This window comes from Manis pentadactyla, chromosome 10 (genome assembly GCF_030020395.1).
Source record: "Manis pentadactyla isolate mManPen7 chromosome 10, mManPen7.hap1, whole genome shotgun sequence".
Taxonomy (NCBI): domain Eukaryota; kingdom Metazoa; phylum Chordata; class Mammalia; order Pholidota; family Manidae; genus Manis; species Manis pentadactyla.
In genome coordinates, this window is record NC_080028.1 from 102,798,251 (window position 1) to 102,822,416 (window position 24,166).

At 44.7% G+C, this 24,166-nt stretch overlaps 1 protein-coding gene across 1 annotated transcript in view; it reads left to right on the forward strand.

Moving 5' to 3' along the window:
- Nucleotides 1–1,205: 1,205 nt before the first annotated feature.
- Nucleotides 1,206–24,166, forward strand: part of GNA12 (G protein subunit alpha 12) — a 98,302-nt gene continuing 75,341 nt past the window's right edge. The window contains exon 1 of the mRNA XM_036932882.2: nt 1,206–1,653. Within this exon, the coding sequence (XP_036788777.1) occupies nt 1,342–1,653 (312 nt within the window). The 5' untranslated portion in view covers nt 1,206–1,341. The remainder of the gene's footprint in view (nt 1,654–24,166) is intronic.

Genomic DNA, 24,166 nt, shown 5'->3' on the forward strand with positions numbered 1-24,166 from the left:
ATGAACAGCCAACTAGCCTTTAAGCTATAGCCAATCAATTCCCTTTCTCTTGCTTCTGCATTTTCTCTATGTAAGCCTTTCTCCGGGCTCCTCTCCCCAGAGCAACCCTAGGCACTTCTAGTTTGGACCCAACAGATTTGAATCAATTTTTGTTCAAATAAACTCTCAAACTTTTTAATATGCCTCAGTTTATTTTTTAACAGACCAGTTTCCAAATTTGGCCAACCACCTGCAAATTAAGAGACACCTGAACTCCTTCCAGAAGGTTTTAATTCACACTAGATCTGGACAGGTAAGAATCTGTAATAAGATCACCTAACATTTATCAAGAACTTAACGTGGTTCTAGGCACCTCTCTAAGTGTTTTTTGAGTCCTTGTTCTCAGTTTGTACCTTCACAACCATATGATGTAGTTGCTATAATTGCCCCCAATAGAGGAGGAAATTGAGGCTAAAAACAGAAAGGCGGAAGAGGGAAGCTGCTGAAAGTGTTATTCAACTAGTAAAGGGTGGCGTGGATATTTCAACTCAACCCCAGCAACTCCAGACCCCATTGACGATCACTGTGCTATATAAAGACTTTTTCAGGTGATTCTGGTCATTCTGATTCGCCGGCTTTTTTATAAAAAGCCTCCCAGAGGCCCCTGCCACTCTCAAAGGGTGTATTTGTTGGAAATGTGTGTTTCATTTTGGGGTTTCTGGAAGGAAACTGGCTCAGGAGCAGCTTTCTCTCTAACCTAAGAAGAGCAGCTTGGCCTCCTAAAGGCATTTCCCAGCTTTCGGCAACGTCGAATGTGCTCTGCGAGAGACCTCGTCTCACAGGTTGACCCAATCTGGGAACCCAGGGAGAACATTTCTGTACACCTGGCACTTCTGGTCCCGCCCGATTTTGCCAGTCCCCCATTCCCAAGCCCCTTCTCCGTGATTGACATGACCTCAGAGCAATTATAATTGGTTATGGCGTAGGGTCGCTCCTCGTCCTCGATGACCCCGCCTCCCTTTCATTCTGAAAGAAAGAGCCTCGGCCCGGGGGTCCAATGAGGAGCGCCCCCACCCCAAAGGTCCCGCCTCTTTCGGCGCCGACCCCGCCCCGAGGGCCCGAGGGATGCCCGCCTCTCGGAGTGGCGTGGCCCAATCGGAGGGCGCATTCGTCCAGACGAGCGGCAGCCGGCCCAATCCCCGGGCCGCGAGCCGCGCGCCCCGCCCCTCCGCCGGCCGACGGCGGGCCGGGCGGCCAGCGGGCCTCGGGCGGCGGCGGCGACGGACTCGGCCTGAGGGAGCGGCCGGCTGCCGCGGGGCGCGCCTCGCCTCGCCCGCCCCGGGGTCCATGGCCTGAGCGGCCATGTCCGGCGTGGTGCGGACGCTCAGCCGCTGCCTGCTGCCGGCTGAGGCCGGCGGGGCGCGCGAGCGCAGAGCGGGCGGCGGCGGGGCCCGTGACGCGGAGCGCGAGGCGCGGCGGCGCAGCCGGGACATCGACGCGGGGCTGGCCCGCGAGCGGCGTGCCGTGCGGCGCCTCGTCAAGATCCTGTTGCTGGGCGCCGGCGAGAGCGGCAAGTCCACCTTCCTCAAGCAGATGCGCATCATCCACGGCCGCGAGTTCGACCAGAAGGCGCTGCTCGAGTTCCGCGACACCATCTTCGATAACATCCTCAAGGTGCGCGTGTCCCCGCGTCCGCGCCGCGCACCTGCGCCCAGGTGCGGCCCCGCGGCCTCCCGCCCCGCGCGGCCGGGTGCCCGCGCTGCGGGTGCCCACCCGATGGATGGCCTTCCCTCCTGCCCTCGGCGGCGGCCGAGTGCGGAGGGGGCGGGAAGGCCGGCCAGCGCCCGGGGATTGGAGCGGGGTGGGGGCGGGGGGCGGCGCCGGACGCGGGGTCAAGGACGCGCCCTGCGGGGTGGCATCCACGCTTCTCCCCGGTCCGCCTCTGGGGGTCAGGAGCCAGCCTTGCTCTGCCCTCCCAGTAAGTTCAGAGGAGTGGCGAAGGCCGGGGAGGAATCCGGCGCGAGTCCCTCCTTGTAAACTACTGGGAGCACTTCAAACATACAAAGTAGAGAGGCTGGAAGGAACTGTGGGTACCCACGCCCTCCGCCCCCCCAGCAGGGATCAGGGCCGCTCTGCGTCACCCATACCCCCGCCCCAGGATGGTGAAGCAAATCCGGGCGTTTTGTGACTTCATTAGAAGGTATCTTAGTATATGTGTGTGGCTAAGAGATAAGGCCTCATTTAAAAAGCAACCACAGGAGCCTTATCAAACCTAAGGATTAATAACTTATTAGTATCATCAAACAGCCGGCCAGCGTTCACATTTCCTCCATTGTGCTATAATCGTTTGTTTGCATTGGGGTATAAATTTTTTTATAATTAATCCTTGGGTTGCGACTTTTAATGTACCTAAGTGGTGTGTAGTCCTCTAGTTCTTGTCCTCCTTTGCAGTTCATTTGTGAAAAAACTGTAGAGTTGACAAAGTCTGCGTTCTAGTCTACTGTGACCTGTGCTGAATGAAGGGCACCAAAGAAAGATCTGAAGAAAAACGAAGATGACAGTAAAACAGTCTGTCATGCACCTTGATAGGGTCATTCTTTTTTTCTTTTTTCTTTTGGTGTTTTATATCTGCTTTTCCTTTACCCAGTCACCTGCCCTTTCCCAGGCCCATTTCAGGGAACCCAAATTACAGGTCTGAGGAAAGTTGTCTTAAAGCTTGTCAAGGGGAGTTTGTCATACCAGAGAGTGGCCTGGGGCCTAGATTTGATGGTGCCCAAGGGACTTTAACTTTAGCAAAGGGCTGTAGGAACCCATCTGGTACATTTCCTTCCCTTCTCCAGAGAGGAAGCCCCAGATGGGGGGGAAGTGAAGGGGCTCATCACTGGGACACGCGGATGCTGGAAGCCCAGCTTCAGGCCTGCCTTTCTCCAGGCTTGCATCAGGAATCTTGAACCAGTATTCCCACTTTATGAGATTGTTATTAAGATACTTCATTTTAATAGAAACAGCATCTTCTCAGGCGGGGAAGAGAATAATTTGAATGATAAAACACTCCCTTTTCTTTTCACCTCTTTCAAAGGCCTCTCTGAGTCAGACCTCTGGCCCAGGACTTTAAGGCTAAGGTGCCCAGTGTGATTCAGGGGATCGACTGGTGTTTAAAATTCCCCTCATCTTCTGGGGTAAAGTGCATTTCATTGTCTGTTCAGAGTGTATTTTTGCTGCTTTTCTGGACCTCCAAACCAGGCAGGTAGAAGAGTATAAAGGTTTGGCTGTTTCCCAGTTTATTTCAACTCGGGTGGCAGAGATCATTTAGAAGCATAGAATCTTAAATATAATCAGTGTATTGAATGTTTTAGAAAACTCAGCCTTAACTTTTTCCCAGTGCACATAAAACAATCGCTTTTACTGGCTTCCTTATCAATAGAAACGAAATTTGTTAACCAGTATCCTATTTTCTTTCCCAACTTTTTTTTTCACTGACTGTGGTTCACTTTAAATTTACTGTATCTGTTGTGACCATTTCAGTAACTAGACATTAGAAATTCATTTTCCAGTTTAAACCCAAAACTCCTCCCTCCACCCTGGCACCATTTTTAGACCTATCACTTTGGGAAGAGACTTTTAAAATAAATTGCTCTGTAGTGCCTTTACTAGAACAATACTGTGCAGAATCATTGTGTCTGCATACAGATTCAGTGTCAACAGATGATTTTTAAAGTACCAACTATATGCCATTCGTATAGCTAGGTCCTTTCACATATGGCATTTAATGTTCATAATGCTTCAGATGGTATGGTCCCATTTAGCCAGTGAGGAACTTGAGGATAGAGAGTTTAAAACCTACTCAAGGTCAGCTACCTGATAAGCAGGTGGCAGAGCTGGGCACCAAACCTGGTCTTTTTTTTAAGCTTTAATTTTGAGATAATTGTGGAGTCTTGTGCAGTTGTTAAAAGTAACAGAGAGCCCATATACCCACTACCAGTTACCCTGCGTGGTAACATCTTGCAAAACCGTACAACAGCATCACAACCAGGATACTGACATTGAGAAAGTCAAGGTACGGAGCATTCCCATCTCTGTCAGGATCCCACCTGTTGCCTTGGATAGCCACTCCCTCTCTTTTGCTCTCCTCCCTGACCCTGACAATGACTAATCTGTTCTTCAATTCTATAACATTTTTCATTTCAAGAATATTGTAAAAATGGAATCATGCAAAATGTGACTCCTTGGAATTGGCTTTTTTCACTTCAACTAATTCCCTGGAGATTCACCCAGGTTGTTGGGTGTATCAGTAATCAACAGTCCGTGCCTTGTGGTTGCTGAGTAGTAGCCATGGGATGGATTTACCACAGTACACCATTTAACCATCTACCTGCTGAAAGTTTCTGGGTTGTTTCCAGTTTCTGCCTAATGTGAATAAATCCTCTGTGAACATTCATGTACATGTCTTTGTACACACGGGCATTTTCACATATCTGGGATAAATGCTCAGGAGTGCAATTACTCAGTTGTATGGCAGCTGCATGTATAGGAAACTGCCAGACTGTTTCCAGAGTGGCTGTAGCATTTTACCTTCCAGCCACCAGTGTATGGGTGATCCAGCTTCTCTGCGTCCTTACCAGCCTCTGGCATTGCCCCTGTTTTTTATTTCAGCCATTCTGATAGGTGTGCAGTGTGGCATCTCATTGTGGTTTTAATGTGATTTCCTTGATGGCTAATGATGTTGAACATCTTTTCATCTGCTTATTTGCCACGAATGTATTCGCTGAAATATATCTACATATTTTTTACCCATTTTCTAGTTTAGCTTGCTTGTTTTTCACTGCTTATTTTTATTGTTGGTGAATGTTTTGAGAGTTCTTTATACATTCTAGATACTAGTCCTTTGTCGAATATTTGGTTTGTGAGAATTTTCTCCCAGTCTGTAGATTTTCCTTTCATGCTCTTAATAAGGTCTTCACAGAGCAAACATTCTTAATTTCGATGAAGTCCACATTATCAGTTTTTCCCTTTATAGATAATGCTTTTGGTGTCAAGTCTAAGAACTCTTTGCCTAGCCCTGGACCCCAAAGATTTTCTCCTTTTTTTTTTCTAAAAGTTTTACACTTTTACATTTTATTTAAGCTCCTGATTCATTTTGAGTTAATTTTTGTGTAACATGTGAAGTTTAGGTCAAGATTCGTGGTTTTTGCTGTGTTATGCCTGTGGACGTCCAATTGTTCCAGCACCGTTTGTTGCAAAGACTTATCTTTCTATTGAGTTGCTTTTGCACTTTTGTCAAAAATCTGTTGGCCCAGATTTTTGTGTGGGTCTACTTCTGGGCTCTCTGTCCTGTTCCACTGATTTGAAAGTCTCTCCTCATGCCAGTATCACACTGTGCTGACTACTGTAGCTAAGTAGTAGGCCTTAATACCAGAGAGTTATTTCTCCCACTTTGTTTTTCTTTTTCAAGATTGTTTTAGCTATTCTAGGACTTGTACCTTTCCATGCAAGTCTCAGAGTAAGTTTGTCTATGTCTGTCTTTGAAAGAACCTTGCTAGGGTTTTGATACCAATTGTTTTAAGCCTGTAGATCTCTTTGGGGAGAAATGACATCTCTAGCATGTTGCATCTTCCAATTTTTGAACATGGTTTGTCTTCATTTGTTTTGATCTTTGATTTCTTTCATCAGCATTTTTGCAGTTCTAAGCATACAGATCGTGTATGTGTTTTGTTAAGGTTATACTTAAGTATCTCCTTATCTCCTTACCTTAGAGCAATTGTAGATGATACTGTGTTTTTATTCTGTTTTCACACACTTATTCGTATAGAGCAATGTGATTGATTTTTGTGTCTTGATCTTGTGTCCTGTGTCCTTGCTGAATATACTTACTGGTTCTAAGATCTTTCCTGTAGATTCCTTGGGGTTTTCTACATAGATCATCCTGTTACCTGCAGATCAGAACAAATTTATCTCTTCTTTCCCAGTAGGTATGCCTTTTATTTCTTTTTCTTGCCTTACTGCAGTGGCTAAAGCTTCCAGCATTATGTTGAATAAGAGTGGTGAGGAGGCATATCTTTTGTTTCTTTCCTGAAATTGATAATTTGTCTTCTAATTTTTGCCATATTCCTAGAGAGATTTCACTTTTACTGATTTTTTTCCTTGAAAAACCAACTTTCTCTTTTATTGATTTGTCTTTATGGTTTTTCCAATTTTCAATTTCACTTATTTCTGCTCTTTATTATTTCCTTTCTTCTGCTTTGGATTTATTTTTCTCTTTTTTCCTAGTTTTTTAAGGTAGAGGCTTAAGACCTTTCCTCTCTTCCAATGTAAGCATTTTAACTGCTACAGATTTCCCCCTCAGCACTGCTTTAGCTGTGTCCACATATTTTGATATCTTGTATTTTAATTCTTACTGAGTTTCATGTGTGTTCTTCTTTTGAGAAAATTTTTTGATCCATGGATGATTTAGAAGTGTGTTGTGGTGTTGTGGTTTCCAACAGTTTAGAGATTTGCCCATTAATTGATTTCTGTGACTCCTTAAATGATGAAGAATGGTCAGAAAACATATTTTGTATGATTTCAATTCTTTTAAATTTGTTGAGGTTTGTTTTAAGGCTCAGGGTCAATCTCTGTGGGTGAATGTTCATGGGCACTTGGAAAAAAACATGTGTTCTGTTTGGTGGGGTTGTCTGCATGTGCCAGTTAGACCCTGTTGGTTGTTGGTGGTGGGTTCTTCTATGTCCTTGCTGATTTTCTGTTCAGTGGTTCTTTGGGTTGCTGAGAGTGAGGTGTTGACATCTCCAACTGTAAGCGTGGATTTGTCTGTTTGTCCTTTTAAGTCTGTCAGTTTTCACTTCATGTATTTTGAGGCTCTGTTGTGTGGTATGTAAACATTTCCTGGTGGTTTGATCCTTCTGTCATTTTGTAATGTTTCTGTCTCTGGTCATTTTCTTTACTTTGAAGTCTACTTTGTCATATATTTTAATATAGTCCACTCCTTTTTTTTTTAATGAAAACTTAAATGTTATATGTTTTCCTTTTAACCTACCCATGTTGTTGTTTTGAAGTGAGTTTCTTATAGCCAGCATATGCTACATCATATTTAAGGTAAGGTAATTAATATGTTATGGCATTAGCCTTCCACTTTATTCTTTTGTTTGTTTGATTCTTCTGTTTATTTTCCTGTGGATTATTTAAACGTGTAAGATTCCATCTTGATTATTTGGGGATTGGTTTTTGAGTATATCAATGAAAGCTGTGTACTGTTTTCTTGGTGTTTGCTCTGGGTTTACAATATACATGAATCCCTTATCCCAGTTTATGGTTTCAGTAAATGAACTGTGGAAACTTTATTCCAACTAGATCCCTTTGTCATGCCTACTTTTTAAAGTATAAATGTCTTAAGAATTTGTTATCATACCTTGAGTACCGCCTGGGATGGTTTTACATTAAGCAACAAATACGATTTAAGAAACTTACCTCTGTTTTTACCTATTCTTATGGTCTTTGCTTCGCCAAGTCCTAAGCCCTCTCCTTTCAGTTTGGAGAAACTCGTTTAGCCATTCTTCAAGGGGCAGTTTACTTACCACAATTTCTTTCAGTTTCCCTTCATGCAAGAATGCCTTTTTTCCCCTTCATTCTTGAAGGATATCTTCACCAGCTATAGAATTCACAGTTGACACTTCTGTTCTATTAGTACTTGAAAAATGTGGCCCATTCTTCTGGCCTCCCTGGTTTCTGATGAGAAATCAGCTGTTGTTCAGATAACTGTTGCCCTGGAAGTGTGTCGTGTTTCTCAGCTAAGGTTTTTCCTTTGTCTTTAGTTTCCAGAGTTTAATTATGATTTGTCTTAATGTAGCTTTCTTTCAGTTTACTATATTTGAGGTTTGCTCAGCTTCTTGAATCTATACATTTCTATCTTTTGCCAAAATTGGAAAGTTACCCTCCCCTGTTTCTTCAGACCCACCTTGAGGCCCACTCTTTCCCCTCTCCTCCTCCGACTCTGGTGACAGGATCATGAGCTCTTGTTACTGACCTCCAGGTCCCTGAGACTGTTGCCTTGTTGAGTGGAGTTGCTATCAGGGAGTGGAGGGGGCAGCAGAGTGACAGCCAGCCCAGCACCACCCGTTCCTGCCAGCTGGGACTGGGTGGGGCTGGAGGCTCAGCTCCCCACTGATGCTGCCCCTGTCAGAGAATCAGAGGACCTCCTGAGTTCCTAGGGGGTGAAAGATGAGATCCTTTCTTGGCCCTCCTAACAACACTTGGTGGGCCATTTGGAACAGGCCACCTGGTTTCCTGGGGCAGGAAGAGGAGGTGGAAGATGGGCTTCCCTTCCAATCCTGCTGAAAGTTCCAAGGGCAAGATACAGTTTCTGTTGATATTTGACTGGAATAAGGTGGGTGTTGCCCCAAAATGGTTTCTCTTGTAAGACCAGCCTTTTCCCAGTTCTCAGCTAGGGGGACCAAGCTTTTCTTGGAGCTCTTTCCGTCCATGCTGTTGGCTGTTCTGTGTGGAGGGTCTCAGACAGGTAGGAGGCAGTAGGGACACCTCCTAGCCATTCCTCAGGTCCCAAGGGCCCAGGCAGCCTGCCTCTTCTTTCCACCTTCTTTCCTGTGCTTGCTTGTCGTGTTCTGTCCAGAGTGTGTTTAGCTGTAAGGTCTTGCACTAGTAACTTTCATATAGAGGCTGAATGTGTCCCATGGTAAATGTCATTGTGAAAGTAGTCAGGAGGTTCAGTGGAGGAAAGGGAAGATTAATTCTGCCTGAAGTGTCTGGAAAAGCCTATTAGGAAGGGAGGTTTGAGCCAGCCTTTGAGGGCTCTATAGGATTTCAGCAGGTGGAGAACACACACCAGTGACACCATCTCAGTGCCAGACATTTGTCAGTTAAGACAGAATTCTGATAGGTAAAGGTATTAAAGATGACTGTAGGAGTAGATGGAAATTTCTGGTGCAAAGGAGCGGTTGTTATGTGGTGGCTAGCTAGAGACCCTGCAGCTGAAAGCTGTGGCTCCTCCTGAGAAGAATCACATACGTGTGGCTCCTAGGAGTTCCGTGGCCATTCCTAAATCTCAGTGTGGGCCTGTTGATGCTCTGTGGATTGCAGCTTAAGAACGTTTGCAGTAGAGTATCTAATATGTTAAATTTTTGTAAATTATGATTTTTTCTTAAAAGAATTGTTTCCTGTGTCGCACTGACTTTTTGCTAAGGTGACTAGGACTTTGGAGAAGTCTCCGGTGCTGTATTTTAAGCACTTTGGAACTCCTGGCCTGCAGTCTTTGTTTTTTGGGTTCAGATGCTGCAGTGGGCTTGTGTATGAGCACAAGCGAAAACGTGCTTCTGGGGCCTGGGAGAACTGTTGGGTTTCTGTTGCTTTGTGGCTAATCGCATTTCAGTAACAAGTTTACTTTTACACTTGGACACACATGGGTGGGCTTTTAGTGATACCAAAAAACAAGAACAGAAACATCTTTTCCATTGGTTAAAAAAATATCCAGAGCGCCCCCTCTGGCCATCACTGGGGGTTCAGAGCACCTGGCTGGGTGGGCTTCCCCTCCAGCTTAAGGTTGGTGTGTTGTTTATTCCAGGGGGATAGTTTTGACCTTCTTGTATCTGTCATGTGAAGTTTGGAGTTTAGCCATGCTTGATGCTAAATTGACAGATGTGAGCAGCTCATAATTATTTTCTGTTATTACATAGTTGGGACTGGGGACATGGATTGTACCTGTTTTAAACGGAGCTGAAGATTTAAGCTTAAGGCTTATCTAGAGATATAATTATATGGTTAACTTCAAACCAAAGAGGCTAACGTTGTGTAATGTCTTGGTGTGTGACTTGGGTCACCTGAAGGGCAGTGCCACCCTTAAAGACAGGCTCGTTATTTCGTGTTATAGTTGTTATGGTTTGTATTTGAACAATAGCAATAGAGTCTTCTGCATCTTCAGTCGAGTGAGCTGGACGAAGCAGCTGCTTAGTTTTTACTGACTGCCCTTTTAGAGAGTGAACGAAATATGAATAGTTGCTGGCAATGTGATAGGTTAATTTTTTTTAATAATTCTTTTTCCATTGAGATATTTGTCCCACATTAAGATAGGTAGGCTCAGGTAGGTCCAGGGGCCTTGGTTTACGGAATGGACACCACCACTTGCATTCTGCGTTGGTGTAAGGGTTGAGGAAGCCACTGCTTCTGCACTGATATGCTGCTCTGAGTCTGTTGGGAACTGGTGCTTTGGAAGTACGGCATCCCCAAGACAGAAAAGGAACAGTCCTCGCTCTTGGGAGTATTTATTTGCAAGTGGATAGAAAGCTGGAGAGCCGCACTGCCCTTGTTCAGAATGCCAGGGGGTGGAGGGTGTCCCTGATCCCTGCTTTCTTAAGGAGAGAAAGACAAGCAGACAGGTCCCTCTGGACCTGGGCCTCTGTTTTACCATCTAGCCAAAAGCCCACAGCACCAGGTACGTCAGTGGCCCTGTTCCATGAGACTCAGCAGGAAAGACTGACCTTAATGGATATGCACTGGTGTTACTTGTGAACCACGTCTTAGGCAGTCAAATAACTGCTTAAACTGAGTTGAGCAGAAACTCTAAGCCAAGGGAGCACTCGGTCAGTCTGCCTCGTGCAGTGTTAACATCACAGTTATGTAGTTGAGTGTCCCATGATTGTGCCAGGCGTGGGTTCCCCTAGCCCTTCAGTGCCTGTCTGGGGCAGTTACATGGAGGTTTCCTGTGGGTCCGGGCAGGGCAGGCTAGATGTGACCACAGGAAAGTCTCCCATCATGCAGAGCCAGCTCTTGGCTATGTATGTGCGTGGCAGTGAGTGGAAGGCATGCAGTGAGGAGCCCTCCTTTCACGGTGCCTGTCAGCCTGTGTGGCTTCTCTGGGGACAGGAAGCACAGGGCAGGACATGAGAGAGGACCCAACTGGTTAAATCACTGGAGGGACAGGGAGCCCTGGCCTCACAACGGAAGCCATCAAGTCTGCCTCCAGGTTGTATGATGACATTCACCTGGGGTGGTGCAGTGAAAAATACGCTGGGACCCAATCAGTGATTCAGACTGCCAGGAAACTCGGAACAAAACAGTTCAGGGCTCAGCCCTGGCACAGGGAGCATGTGCCACGGTCCTGATGGGACACCATGTGATGCAGTTCGCATTCACTTTCAGGGTAAAATTGTGGTCATCTTTGTAGACAAGGTACCCAGTGCTCAAGCAAAAGACTTGACACTTATGGGGAAGGAGAGGGAGTAATTATTTAAAGCTGCACCTCACTCTCATACACAGGCAAGAGGCTAGCTACCTCAGAGTTTTGTTCTGGGGTTTTTATAACTCTTGTTAGCAAGATTTTTTAATCTGTGTTTTCTACTGATGCTCAGTTTACTTCTGTATCTATAGTTGCTGGTACTCATGAGATGATCCAAAACTGTTCAAGTTTTTATGTCCACATAAGTGGTTTTTTTTTTAAGGAAATGAAGTTCCATAATTTTAGTTTTAGGATGGGGAAAGGAAATGTTTCTCCCTGGGATTCTGCTGACTTGCTTAGTAGGTAGATAGAATTTGAAGACTTTGTTAAGTGTGATGTGGACAAGGAGGAGAAACTGAGAGATTCGCTGGTCAGAATTGAGAAATAGAGAACTGCTTAATAGAAATATCAGCACAAATTTGGTACAATTCTAAAGTAATGAGATTGTGTTTCCAAACAAACATACCAGGACTACCAGAACATACTAGTCAAAGCAGATGTCTCATTAATAGTAATCATCTTGGGAAGCCAAGCCAGCAAATACTCAGTGTGTATTTCTGTGCGAGATGCTACAGAAGCTGCGAAGATCAGCTCCACCTGGAAGGAATAATGCCTTTTCTTTGTATGGGGAGCTTGTTGTGTCTTTGTGTCTGAAGCACCCTCCCTGTTGTCTCATTTGGTCTCAGTAACCCCACAAGGGTGGGGTGGGGGCTTCATCCAGTGGGAGGGATTTGCACTTTTCCAGCCTCCTCTCCCCACGACCAGGGCTTTCAGCTGTAGGATGACTCTTGCCCTCTCTGGCCCGGTGCTCGTGGGAGGAGGGGTGGCTGCTTGCCTGGTGGGCCTTGGAGAAGGAAGTGAGCATGGGTGCTCAGAGCCCTGGGGGTCCCCTCCACGCTGCCATCACCCTGCCCACAGGTGGTGCCCACAGGTGGTGCTCACAAGCCCACCTTGTCTCTGCGCTGGTCGGGCTGTGCTTGTGAGCAGACGTAGTACTTGGTGCAGATCAATAACCACCCTCTCCTAAATGGCTTGTTTAGAAGGAAAGCCAGTATTTTGGTGTCCACATATCTATCTGACTCCTGTGTTAATTTCCAAACTGATACTCGACCCGGGAGTGGAAGAAGAAAAGTCAAGACTCACTGAATACACATTTGCCTGGAGTCACCTGCTTGACTAGAATCCTCTCTTGACATCCAAACTCCATTTCTTTTTCTGTGATACGTGGAAACAGCAACCTGATATTTCAGGAATCAGTGTAGTTGTATCTGAAGGACGCCATCATCTTCTATTTTCTGATGCAGAACAGAACTAATCAAGAAGGCTGGCTGTGCTTACCCATTTATGGGAAGTTCTTAGAGTTTTGACAGAATCTTGGAGTTGCTGGGCCTTCTAACCCTCCCACGCAAGGCGAGGCCTCTTTCACGGCCCTGGCCTTGGCCACAGCAGCTCTCACTTCGGGGAGCTCACTGTGGCTGCCCCTCACCACACTAAAAGTGCTTCCTGGACCTTGAGTTGTTAACAGTGACTCTGAAATGCCTGGACCCACTTGACTGGTGTTCCATGGAGCAACTCAAAATCCAAGCACTATGACCAAGAACAGAAGGGTTTTCCCTACCTGTGTGGGGAGAGCTGCCGCTGGCCCACAGTGCATCCTTGTAGCACGGCCTGTTTCTGGTTGGGTGTCCCGTAACTTGCAGCTGAAGCAAACGGAGGCCTGAGGGACGAGATGGCACCAGCTCTGCTGGGCTGGAAAAAAAGGTCCAGGCAGAGGAACTGAAAGAAAGCTCTGTGGAAATGACAGATGGGGAGGTGGGGAGGGCACCTGGGTCAGACCTGGCAGGGCCTCCTCGGTCAAGGTAACTGGCAGCAGTGGGAAGCCATTGAAGAATTTTAAGCAGAGGATTGCCTTGGTTTTCACTTTTATGAGCTCAGTCTGGGGAAACATGTTAGGATGGAGCAGGGTCAGAGAACCTTCTCCCATGACCCAGTGGAGTGGGCACATACATTTATATATATATATTTTTAAAAATCTTACATGTGAATATGAAAATTCACTAGCTGTAATTAAGGAAGGAACAGGAGCACTTTTACACTTAGGGGTTGAACATATGAAATCCTGATACTTGACCCTCTTGACCTACAGAAAAGGCAGTTTAAGTTTTACATGGTCAAACCTTATTTTTCAAAAACACTCTGGCCAAGGGCCAAAAGAGAAGATCCTACGGCGGTGTAGTGCATCTCTTGACCTCAGCCCCACCCCTTAAAAGTACTGTTGAGGGAAGAAGTGAGTCAGCACATCCTATACCTTCTCACTAGTCCCCCAGGTTGGGGAGAAGCAGACCCAGGGTCTAGAGGGGAGCCCTGGGCAGAATTAGGGGCAAGCGCTCTGAAGCAGAGGGACTAGCTGATCCCCGAGCGTGCCCTCTGCACAGCACAGCTCAGCTCAGCTCTGGGGAGTGAACCCCAGGGGTAGGACATTTACCAGCCTTTCAGAAGAAACCTGCTCAGCCCCAGGCAAGGCTTTAACTTCCTTCCCCTCTGTTCCCTTAGCCAGAGATTGACAGCAGCGTCTGCCCATCAAACTCTAGCTCTGATCTGGGAAGACAAATAAGATGGAAACGCTGCCAGGGACACTGGCTCCAGGAACACTGACTCCAGGGACACTGGCTGAAGGGACACTGGCTCCAGGCTTTCTGATATGACTAGGTTGGTCGAGAGTTGAGCGTGGGACCCCCAAAAAGAAATGGCAAGGCCACTCCGCAGTTCAAGCACTATATCCAAAAGATGAGGCTGGGGAATGGCATGTGAAAGACAGATGGAAAACTGAGTCCAGAAGGAAAGGTAAACCATGACACAGAAGTATATTCCCCAGGAGTGGTTTATGTTTTACAGTAATAATAATAAGCATACAGATTGTATAAAACCAGAGCTCAAGGATCCGATAATAAAATGAGGAAAAAAGGGAAATTGCAGAATGAATGAGATAAAGAGATAACACTACTATAGATCTCATAAATAAGTCAAAAACAGGAAGGAATGGAATGGGAAGTTAGTCATGATGTGGGGACGTGTCCAGGCTGACGCACCAGGGATCTCCCCCATATTGTAGTCAGAAGTTGGAGAGACAACCAGGCACTTTGGTGTGTGTGTGGACACATATGCCTGAACTCCACGTCTCACCTATGCCCGCAGATGGAGGTGGAGATGTCTCTCTGCTGATGAGACTGCTGTGTTCTCTCAGCTCTGATAAACTGTGCTTTTGGCCCATCGCTGGGTCACCTTGGTATCCACTGCAGTGAGCAGGCCTTTTAAGGTGCTCTGGGCAGAAGGGAGTGTATTTTCTTTTGTCACCTGCTGACCTGAGGTCCTCAAGGGCAGGAATAGCTTCCCTGGTTTTTTTTGCCTGGTCTTTAACCCTGTGCCTGCCTGTCGTGGGAGAAGAGCACTCAGGGGGCACCTGCAATAATGACTACTTGGCGGGTGTGTGGCTTTACAGCTTTCAGACCCCCTCTTGTGGAATTACCTCACTTGTGGACTGTGGCGGCCTCATAGTGACTGGAGAAAGGCGAGGCAGGCCATGTTTCAGCTGAGGTGCATCGCGGGGCCTGCCTGATGGGGCCTGGGGGCAGCAGGCTGTGTGGATTTACTTAGGCTCAGCTTTTTTTAAAATGGGAGTTTTGCTTAAGTGGTGAGAACGTCTCCAGCGAGTTTTTGGCTTTCCCTGTACTCTGACAGCAGTAGAGGATTTAGGAACTCTAGCCCAGTGTAATAATTTGTACAGGTCCACATAACCACAGCTGAGTATCACGCAGGTTACGGTGCAGAGCTCAGAGGGAAGCACACACACACTCACACGCTACAAATCGTTCATGTACTATGATCCTGTTGTGAAAATACATGTAGCCATACCTAGAAAAAAATCAGAAGAACAAAATACCAAATGTCTATTTCTATGAAACAATTATGAATTTTTTTTAAATGTATTTTCTACAGTAAACATTATTTTAGAGACTGCCTTCATAATAGTGATTATTGTGTGTATCCTTAGGAATCTAACGATTCAGTAGTAATTATTCAAAGACTTTTTTCCCTATGGTAACTTCTGCAGTTACTGAGACATGTTCATTTCGAATTGTAGGTGTTTTACTTTGTGGTTTGAATCTTGCTTTAGAATTTTTGTAATCTTGAATATTTTCAGAATGCGTAAATATTTGCCAAAGAAGCCACAGCATCTTCAGCATTTTTTTAAAATAGGAAACGTCTTGTTTTTTAATTTTTGGTGACTTGAAGAAAAGAGCTGCCAAATTGCCTGAGCTCTTTCCTAAATCCGATACAAATTAAGAGTCTTCCAACAAAGTAAAATACTTTTTCTTCTAGCTTTTCACTCATTTTTAAAAAGTCATAACATTTAAAAAAGTCACTGGGTGTAAGAAGAATATCTTAAATATAAGTGCTTTTGAAATGAATTGAGACTTAAATCTTGAATTAGCTCTTCTAATAAAACTCTCATTTTTTATAGTTACTTAGCGATATGTTATTATTTATATGGGTAGTTATTTTCTTTTGTATTATTTTTATAACTGATAGGTGATTGTTTCCTCGATTGAGCTTTTTTCCCAAATAGTTTTGACATCGGTCCTGTCAAGAGGGGAAACCATTTAGTACTGTGGTAGACAGCGTCACAAATGCCTTGTAGGAGTGCCAGCAGGTGTGCTGACTTGAGGAAAGGTTATTCCCTGCACAGGGACATTATTATTTCAGACCAGAACAAGTTAAGGTTGCCAACTACTAATATAGTAATTCAGTGATGTTCTGGGGATTCTAGTCAATTAAGTAAAAGAAAAAAAAAAACTAGACATATCTACGAGAAAGGAAGGGACAAAATTAGCATTATAAGTAGAAAACCCAAGATGTCATACAAAAAGTTACTGGAATTAAAAACAGTTCCAGGAGTGGCTGGATACAAAGTAAATGTTTGTGTATGAACATGTATCTGCATGCTTTCCTACAACAGAAACATAATCCCATTGGTAACAGGAAAAGTAGGGTAAAATACCTAGAAATAAGCAAGAAGTAAAACCTATATGATGAAACCCATAACACTTTTCTGAAAAACATAAAAAGACTAGAAAAAGTAGATTATTTTTTAAGTAGGAATTCATGATATCAGAAGAAGGCCAGTTTATGAATTGGACACAATACCAGTCAAATCCCAATTTATTTCTTATTTTTTGGAACTTGACAGAATGATTCTGAGGTTTTTCATGATGAATGAATCTATGGTAGTAACAAACTTCTGAAAAAAAATGTGTTTGGGGCAGTTGAAGTATTAATATTAAAGTACTGTGAAGTATTAACATATAAAGACCCACACTCATTAAGCAGTCACCCGCTGTTACCCCTACTCCCAGCAACCACTCATCTGTGTTCTATCTCCGTGAATTTACAGAACTATTCTGGATAGTTCATTTAAATGGAATCATACAGTATGTACTATTTTATGTCTAGCTTCTTTCACTTAGCATTTTTTTTTAATAAGCTTTATTTTTTTAAGAACAGTGTTAGGTTCACAGAAAAACTGAGCAAAAAACAGAGTTACCATACACCCCATCCTCAGTCTACCCCAAAGTTTGTCTATTACTAACATCTTGCATTAGTATGGTACATTGTTACATTGATGAACCAGTATTAATATATTATTATTAACTGAAGTCCATAGCTTAGTTTGGATTCGCTTTTGGTGTTGCACAGTTCTGTGGGTTTTGACCAACATATCCACCATTACAGTGCCATACAGAATAGTCTCACTGCCCTAAAAATCCTGTGTGCCCCACCTATTCATCCCTCCCCCGCCAGCTCCTGGCAACCCCTGATCTTTCACTCTCTCCATAGTTTTGCCTTTTCTAGAATGTCAGAGTTGGGATCATTATAGTATGTAGCCTGTTCAGATTGGCTTTTCACTTAGTCATATGCATTTAAGGTTCCTCCATGTCTTTTCATGGCTTGATAACTCAGTCTTTTAGTGCTGAATAATGTTCCATTGTCTGGATGGACCACAGTTTGTTTATCCACTTACTTACTGAATATCTTGATTGCTTTCAAGTTTCAGCAATTTTGTATAAAGCTGCTATAAACACTTGTGTGCAGGCTTTTGTGTAGACATAAGTTTTCAGCTCATTTGGGTAAAAATACCAAGGAGTATGGTTGCTGGTTTATATGGTAAGTTTTGTAAAAAGCCACCAAACTGTCTTCCAGAGTCACCACACCATCTGCCTTCCCACTGGCAGTGAGAGGACTCCTGCTGCTACACCTCCTCCTCAGTTATTTGCTGTTGTCAGTGTTGTGGATTTTGCTATTCTAGTGAATGTATAGCTGTTTCAATTTGCAATTCCCTGATGACATACCACATTGAGTACTTTTCTTATGTTTATTTGCCAACTGTATCTTCGGTGAGGTTCAGATCTTTTGCCCATTTATTTGGGTTGTTTGATTTTTTGTTCAATTTTAAGAGTTCCTTGTATATTGATACAAGTCCTTTATCAGATATGTATTTTGCAGTGATTTCCTCCCAGTTTATGACTTGTCTTTCATTCTCTTAAGTGTAATGTTTACAGGATCCATCTACATTGTAACATGTATCAGCACTTCATTCCTTTTTATGGCTGAATAATACTCCATTTTAGAGGTATACCACATTTTGCATATCCATCTATCAGTTGATGGACATTTGGGACATTTCTACTTTTTGGGTCTGATGAATAATGTTGATTCATGTGTGGACATACATTTTGTGTGAACATATTTCCATTTCTCTTGGGTTTATATCCAGGAGTGGAATTGCTGGACCATATGGTAACACTGTTTATTTTAAGAAACTGCTGGACTGTTTCCAAAGTGGCTGCATCATTTTACATTCCTACCAGCAGTGTTTGAGGCTTCCAGTTTCTCCACATCCTCACCAACACTGACTATTGTCTTTTTTATTATAGCCGGTTTGATTTTGATTGCATTTCTCAGTGACATTGAGGATCTTTTCATAGGCTTGTTTTGTTCTTCTTTTGATTAAGACTCTTCTTTTTGACCTCTTGACTTTCCCTTCTTCCTATTTAATCAAACCTATGTGAGAATTCATCATATTTTTATAATGCTCTTCATATATATATATTTGAGAGTTAATGAGGGTATTTGTCACTCAGATGCCAAGGAATCGGAAATATCCAGAGGTTTTAAAGGATTTGGGGTTTTTTTTAATTTAAGAGAGTGTTGAGAATGTAAAATTGGAATGAAAATACTTCATTGTTCTTTTCAGCTGCCTCCATTACTTTGTGCCTGTATTTCCGCAATAGCCATTTGTGGGCGGTCTCTGCCTTTGTAGACTTCTTCCTCCATGCCCTTTATGTGACTGCTGGCAGAAGTCTTCTCAGATGCTTCTCATAAGGCTGTTTTCCTGCTGTAGAAATTGTAGTGGTTTTTCATGTCCCTTCAGATCAGACCTCTAAGCCAGCCAGGGCCTGTGATGGCCGTGTGTTGGCAAAGACACGCCCCCATCCCTGCTAGGGTGGCTCCCTTCTGTCCAGTGCCGGATTCCTTCCCTACGCTTTCCTCACTCTTGGTTTCTTGAAATTACCATGTAAAGTGAACATACACCCACTCAGGTACAAGGGAGAGGCGTCCTCTCACACTGGCAGGTGGGGGTCTCCCAGCCCTCCGCACCCACGCCGAGAGGCCCTGGGTCCTTGGGGCTGACCCGGGAGGCTCAGGCTGGCCAGAGGCAGGAGGGAGGGCAGAGCATGAGAGCAGGCAGCCATCCCCCTTCCTGTACCCCACACCTCCATAGTTACCCCTAATTTGAGCATGCTGTCCATATTCTGTGGGAACCCGGGCTGGCTTGGGGTGTAAATTGGTGCAACCTCTTTTGAGGGTGGTTTGTTGGTTAGAGGCGGTTCCGAGGCTTGTGTACAACGTGAGCGAGGCCGCTCTTGGTGCCCTGAGAGAGGCAGGGCGCCCCCTTTAGCAACTCATCTGGTGCGTCCTTACCGCCCCTGCCCAGGCCCTTCCCATGCAGTCTGGTGAAAATGCAGATTCAGACCCAGGGGTCTGGGGGGGTCCTGGGACCCGTGTTTCTTGTAAGCTCCCTGGGGAGGTTTCCACCACTGCTGGTCCTCAGGCTGCACTGATTAGCAAGGGGATGAGTTACAGTGGAATTCATATATGAACAGCCTAACTCCAGCATAGGGAAACTTGGTTAAATGATAGCGTGTAGGTCCTGCGCAGCCGTGGGAAGTCATTTAAGCTACTGGTATTTACTGAGCCCTGATGTGTGTTAGGTGTTAGGATGCATTCAGTGATAAAAGCAAAACAAACCCCTGTCCTCCCAGAGCTTACATCCAAGCATAGGAGCAGGGCCAGCATAAGAAGTGGGTGACACTCTGGGTTCCATTAGAGTATTTTTTACTCACAGGGTTCCTGGCTGCCATCATTTCAGGGAGTCCAGGGCTCTGGGAATGCCATGAAGGTGCCAGGGTTGAAAACTGTGTCTTTGAGACATGGGAACATGCTTGTGACATGTTTAACTGAAAAGGAGGGAGCAGTCTTTTAAGGTCTGAATTTTGAGTATAAAGAAATAAATGGGTGAAGGGCTGACAGTGACATCCACCAAAGCATAATGAGTAGTGGTCTCTAAAGGGGACTGACTTATTTCTGATTACTTACATAAGCACATATATCACTTTATAGACTATGAAAACTTAAAAAAGCTTGTCTTTCTTTTCCTATGTAGTTTTACTACACGTCCTTTGTTCCAAGATCATTCATTTGCATTGTACTTTATAGATACTAACATACAGTTTGTACTTTATTATGTCCACAAAATACTTTCAAAATTTTTTCTTTTTAATTTTGTGTATCTAGCCAACTAGAATCCAAAATCCTTTGAAGTTAAGGGTTTCATTTGATTTTCTCTAGACTCCACCTTGTAGCAAATTCTTCCTAAGTACTTATTGAACGAACTGTTCTAATTCTTCTGAATAACGACTGGGCCTCTTCCAAGGCAATGTTGTTTTTCTAAATCTGCAGAGTTTATTATTAGCATGATTGAAAAGACCAGGAATGTCTAATTCTTGAAGGTTCTCATTTTTCCCTCGTCACATTCTCTATTGCTACCATTCCCCCCCACCCCCTGCTTTCTTTTACAGTGATGTCAGTACTTCAGTGAGATAAGTGGCCTTTTTATCTAAACAGTTCCTTCTTGCCTCTGTGTAGCTACAGAAAATCGGGTCCCTTGGGTTGAGCTGTGTCTGTGCATAGCAGGGGGACTTTCCTGTGTGTCGGGCTGGCTCTGTACCGGGTGGCCCAGGAAGTGTGGAAAAGGCCCCACCAACAAAGTGGGCCACACATACCTCAAACCCAATTTTTTTGGTTACAGATAATGTATGAATAGTCACTAAGAACAAAAATTACTTTTTTCAAGACCATAGTAATGGTTGGTAACTGTAGTGTTCCCAGAAGACTTACTGTTTCTAATCTCTTGTTGAATTCCAGTAAATGGGAGGTCAGGGGATAGCCATGAGAGGCTCTGATGATAAATTCACGTAGCATCTTTTTAGTTACACTTTTAGGAGTGGTTCCAGCAAACCGTCTTGGGGGTTGGGGGAGTTGAGGGTGGTAATTTTGTTAGACTCCTTTGCAAATCATTGTCTATGTCTTTATTAGGGCTCGAGAAGGGGACTCCCTGACGATATTTCATAGATTTGGGAGGTAAGAGTGTGCCAGGTCTAAGGCCCCCATATCTCAGAATTACCACTTCTGGTCACTGGGCACACTACAGATGCTAGGTCAGACAGGGCGATTATCTTTGAATTCTGAGAATTTTGTCCCAGTGAAGTCTCGGAGGTGAGACAAAAAACACCTACCAGGTAGATCATCACAAAGGAAAAGTAGGTCCTAGTAGCAGCTTCAGAATTTGTAGATTCAAGTAAAAAATTATAAAAACAGAAAATAGGAAAGCTGAGCAAATACATTTTTAAGCTAGACTTGTCAGGAAATTTTGGTGTTAATCTGAATCTTGTTTGTTTACATGCATATTACATTTGTGCATAGCTCTAGAATGTCAACCCTCGGTTGGCGTGCAGGGACCTGGTCTCATGCACCTTGTGTCCCTAAGGCCTGGCATGGTCCCAGCATATGGTAGGCACTCAAATATATGTTGGACATATGAATAAATAATTTTAAAGGAAAGAAGTCTGAAAGAACTCGAAAACCAAATTTTAATTTTAATGATCTCATAAGCAAAACAGTTTTCATGTTTTAATAACATGAAGGTCAGGATTCTGCTGAGCAGGAAGATAGTCTAACCTTTGTGTTTCCTGGTAACTAACCCTGTGCTGGTGGCCTTGCAAAGAAAGAGAGCTCACCTAGAGCTGTGTGGCCCCCCTGCTAAGGGGCATCAGGGGGCCCAGAAAAGAGCGTGACAGGTGAATGGCTCTGCTTTGGGCCAGCCAGGGAGTTAGTGGGAAGTTGCAAGCCTTGTTCCTTATGTAGGGTCATCCATACTGTTTGGGAGTTTCATGCAAAGCTGATAGAAGCAGTTCTCTATTCATTATTCCATGTAACTGAAAACACATGAGTCTAGTTTCTCTCTGCTGTCAGGTGGAGGCTGACATCGTTTGAGTTGTTCACACTATTTTTCTGCAAGGGCAGCACCAAATCCAGGGCCCCTTGCCACAGGAAGCAGTGGGTCCCCACTGTTTGAAGAAGTTTTGCCTCTGAAATAAAGCCCAGTTATCTTACCTCCCACTTGTATTTCTCAGCCTGTCTTCATAGAACATCTGTGATCTGAGAATCTTCACAAAAATTCTTAAGCCTATAAAAATGAGAGTATTAACCAACAAATCACTGGTTAGCATCTTTTACTTGGATAACATTTTTGTAGACTGTGAGCGATTCCCATGGAGTTTGCCTGTGTTAATTAAAATGTGGCCGCAGTTTCATCTTTTTTAAGGTTATAAGGAAGAAGCCACAGTGGTCAGACCATAACTGACTTGTGGAGGCGGGTCTGGAAATCAGGCAGCTGGCAGAAACTGCAGGGAAAGCGACCCGTGCTGACATCTGGGGAAACTGGCTTCACAGAAGAGGGACCAGTGACTGCAGAAGCCCAGAGGCTGAGATGGACCCGGGGGCTGGATAGACTGCAGAAAGGCCCGCGGTGGGGGTAGAGCGGAGCAGCAGGGAGAGAGTGGTCAGAGATTGGGGTGGCAGGGATGCAAAGATTATGCAGTCTTGTAGGCACCCTAAAGGTTTCACATTTAAAACCAAGTGCACTGGGAAACTACTGGAAAGTTTTCAGCAGAGACATGAAATGATCTGACTTATGTGTTCAAAAAGATGATCCTGTGTACTAAGTGGGGAATGTAGACAGGGTTGGGGGATGGGAGCATGGGCCAGACAGAAAGTAAGGAAGCCACTCAGGAGACGGCCCTCGGACCTGCACACTGGTTGTTCCATTAGGTGGAGCAGTGGGAATGGCTTTTGTTTTTATCTTGCTGGACTCAGTTTTTGCATCTGTGAAATGGAGATCGTGGAGCTGTCTCATGGTTGCTCTGAGAAGTGAATGAGTAATGCCGGCTGGACTTGTGCCTGGACGCATTAAGTTCAGATCACGTTAGCTTAACTTTTATTGTTTCTCTGCTGCTACAGCCTTTCTCCCCAGGGAAAACCACTGCCATGAATTTGATAGGTATCCAGTCTGTCTGATATTTTTACTGCTTATATGTATATTCATAATCAATATATATATTTAATGTACTGTTCAGAATTTACAAACTGGTGTCATTTTGAATATTTCATTTTAAAAATTGGTTTGCTCAGCAGTATGTTTGCATTCTGTCCATGCTGGTAATACAGATCTAATTGGTTATTTTAATCATTACCGTTACTAGTTACCATGCTTTGTAATGCATTCTCTGCAAATGCACAGTGAGGTCTTACTCCATTTTCTCTGTGACCAGCAGTGCTGTGCATCCCCCTCCAGCCTGCAGGGACAGTGGCCGAAACCTCCCTGGGGTGCATGCTTAGCTGTGGACCTACAGGGCCAGTTATATACAGTGTTGTCAAATACTGCTCCTCATGGAAAGTCTTAGCAGGGTGTTCAGTGAACTCGAAAACTGTGTTCCTTATTTCAGATAAATGAGAAATTCACTGTGTAGGTCTTTGAGAAGACTATTGGGACTTGTTGGGTGCCTGTGCCACAGGAAGGAGCAGAGAAGTGATGGAGAGGTACTGGGATTTGTTTTAATCAGGAACAGTAATGCACGCAGACTCGAGAATGCTGTCCCAAAGTAAGGAGTTTATAAGGAGAGATCCCTGGAAGCGGACCCCTGGCCTGCAGGGCTGTGCCCACCATGCAGAGGCACCCCTGCCCGCGGAGCCACACCCACCGTGCAGGGCTACCCTGCACTCGCCACTGGGAAGCACCAGGGCGTCAGGAGGTAGAAGGAGAGAAAGGAAAGCATGGGAAGGAGCGGGCAAGGCAGGGTGAACAGTTTAGTGTTGGATGTTTCTGGTGGACGGTGGTGCTGGTTGCCCAGTACCTGGCCCTGGGTGGTCAGGACAGAAGAAACCTTCCCCTGAAGTATAAAAGCCAGGGAGGGGAGGTGGAGGCAGGGGGAAAAGCACCCACCCTCTTCCCCGATGTTGTGATGGGGCAGTTCATCATGACCCTTGGAGGTCTCAGCATCTTCCCTCGGATCAGGCCGGATTATATATAGACTGCTGTCCAGAGCTCAGCTCTGCAGACTGTGAAGCCTCAGGTCACCTTTGAATAAAGGTGATGCTAGAGCTTTGAATTTGCCAGCAAATGTAAAAAAGCAACATCCTAAAGTCTCTCCTCCACCCTGATTCCTGTGGTGATGGGCATACCTCAGTAGAATCTCCCCTTGTGCTGTCCTCTTGACCAGCTGAGGAAAACTC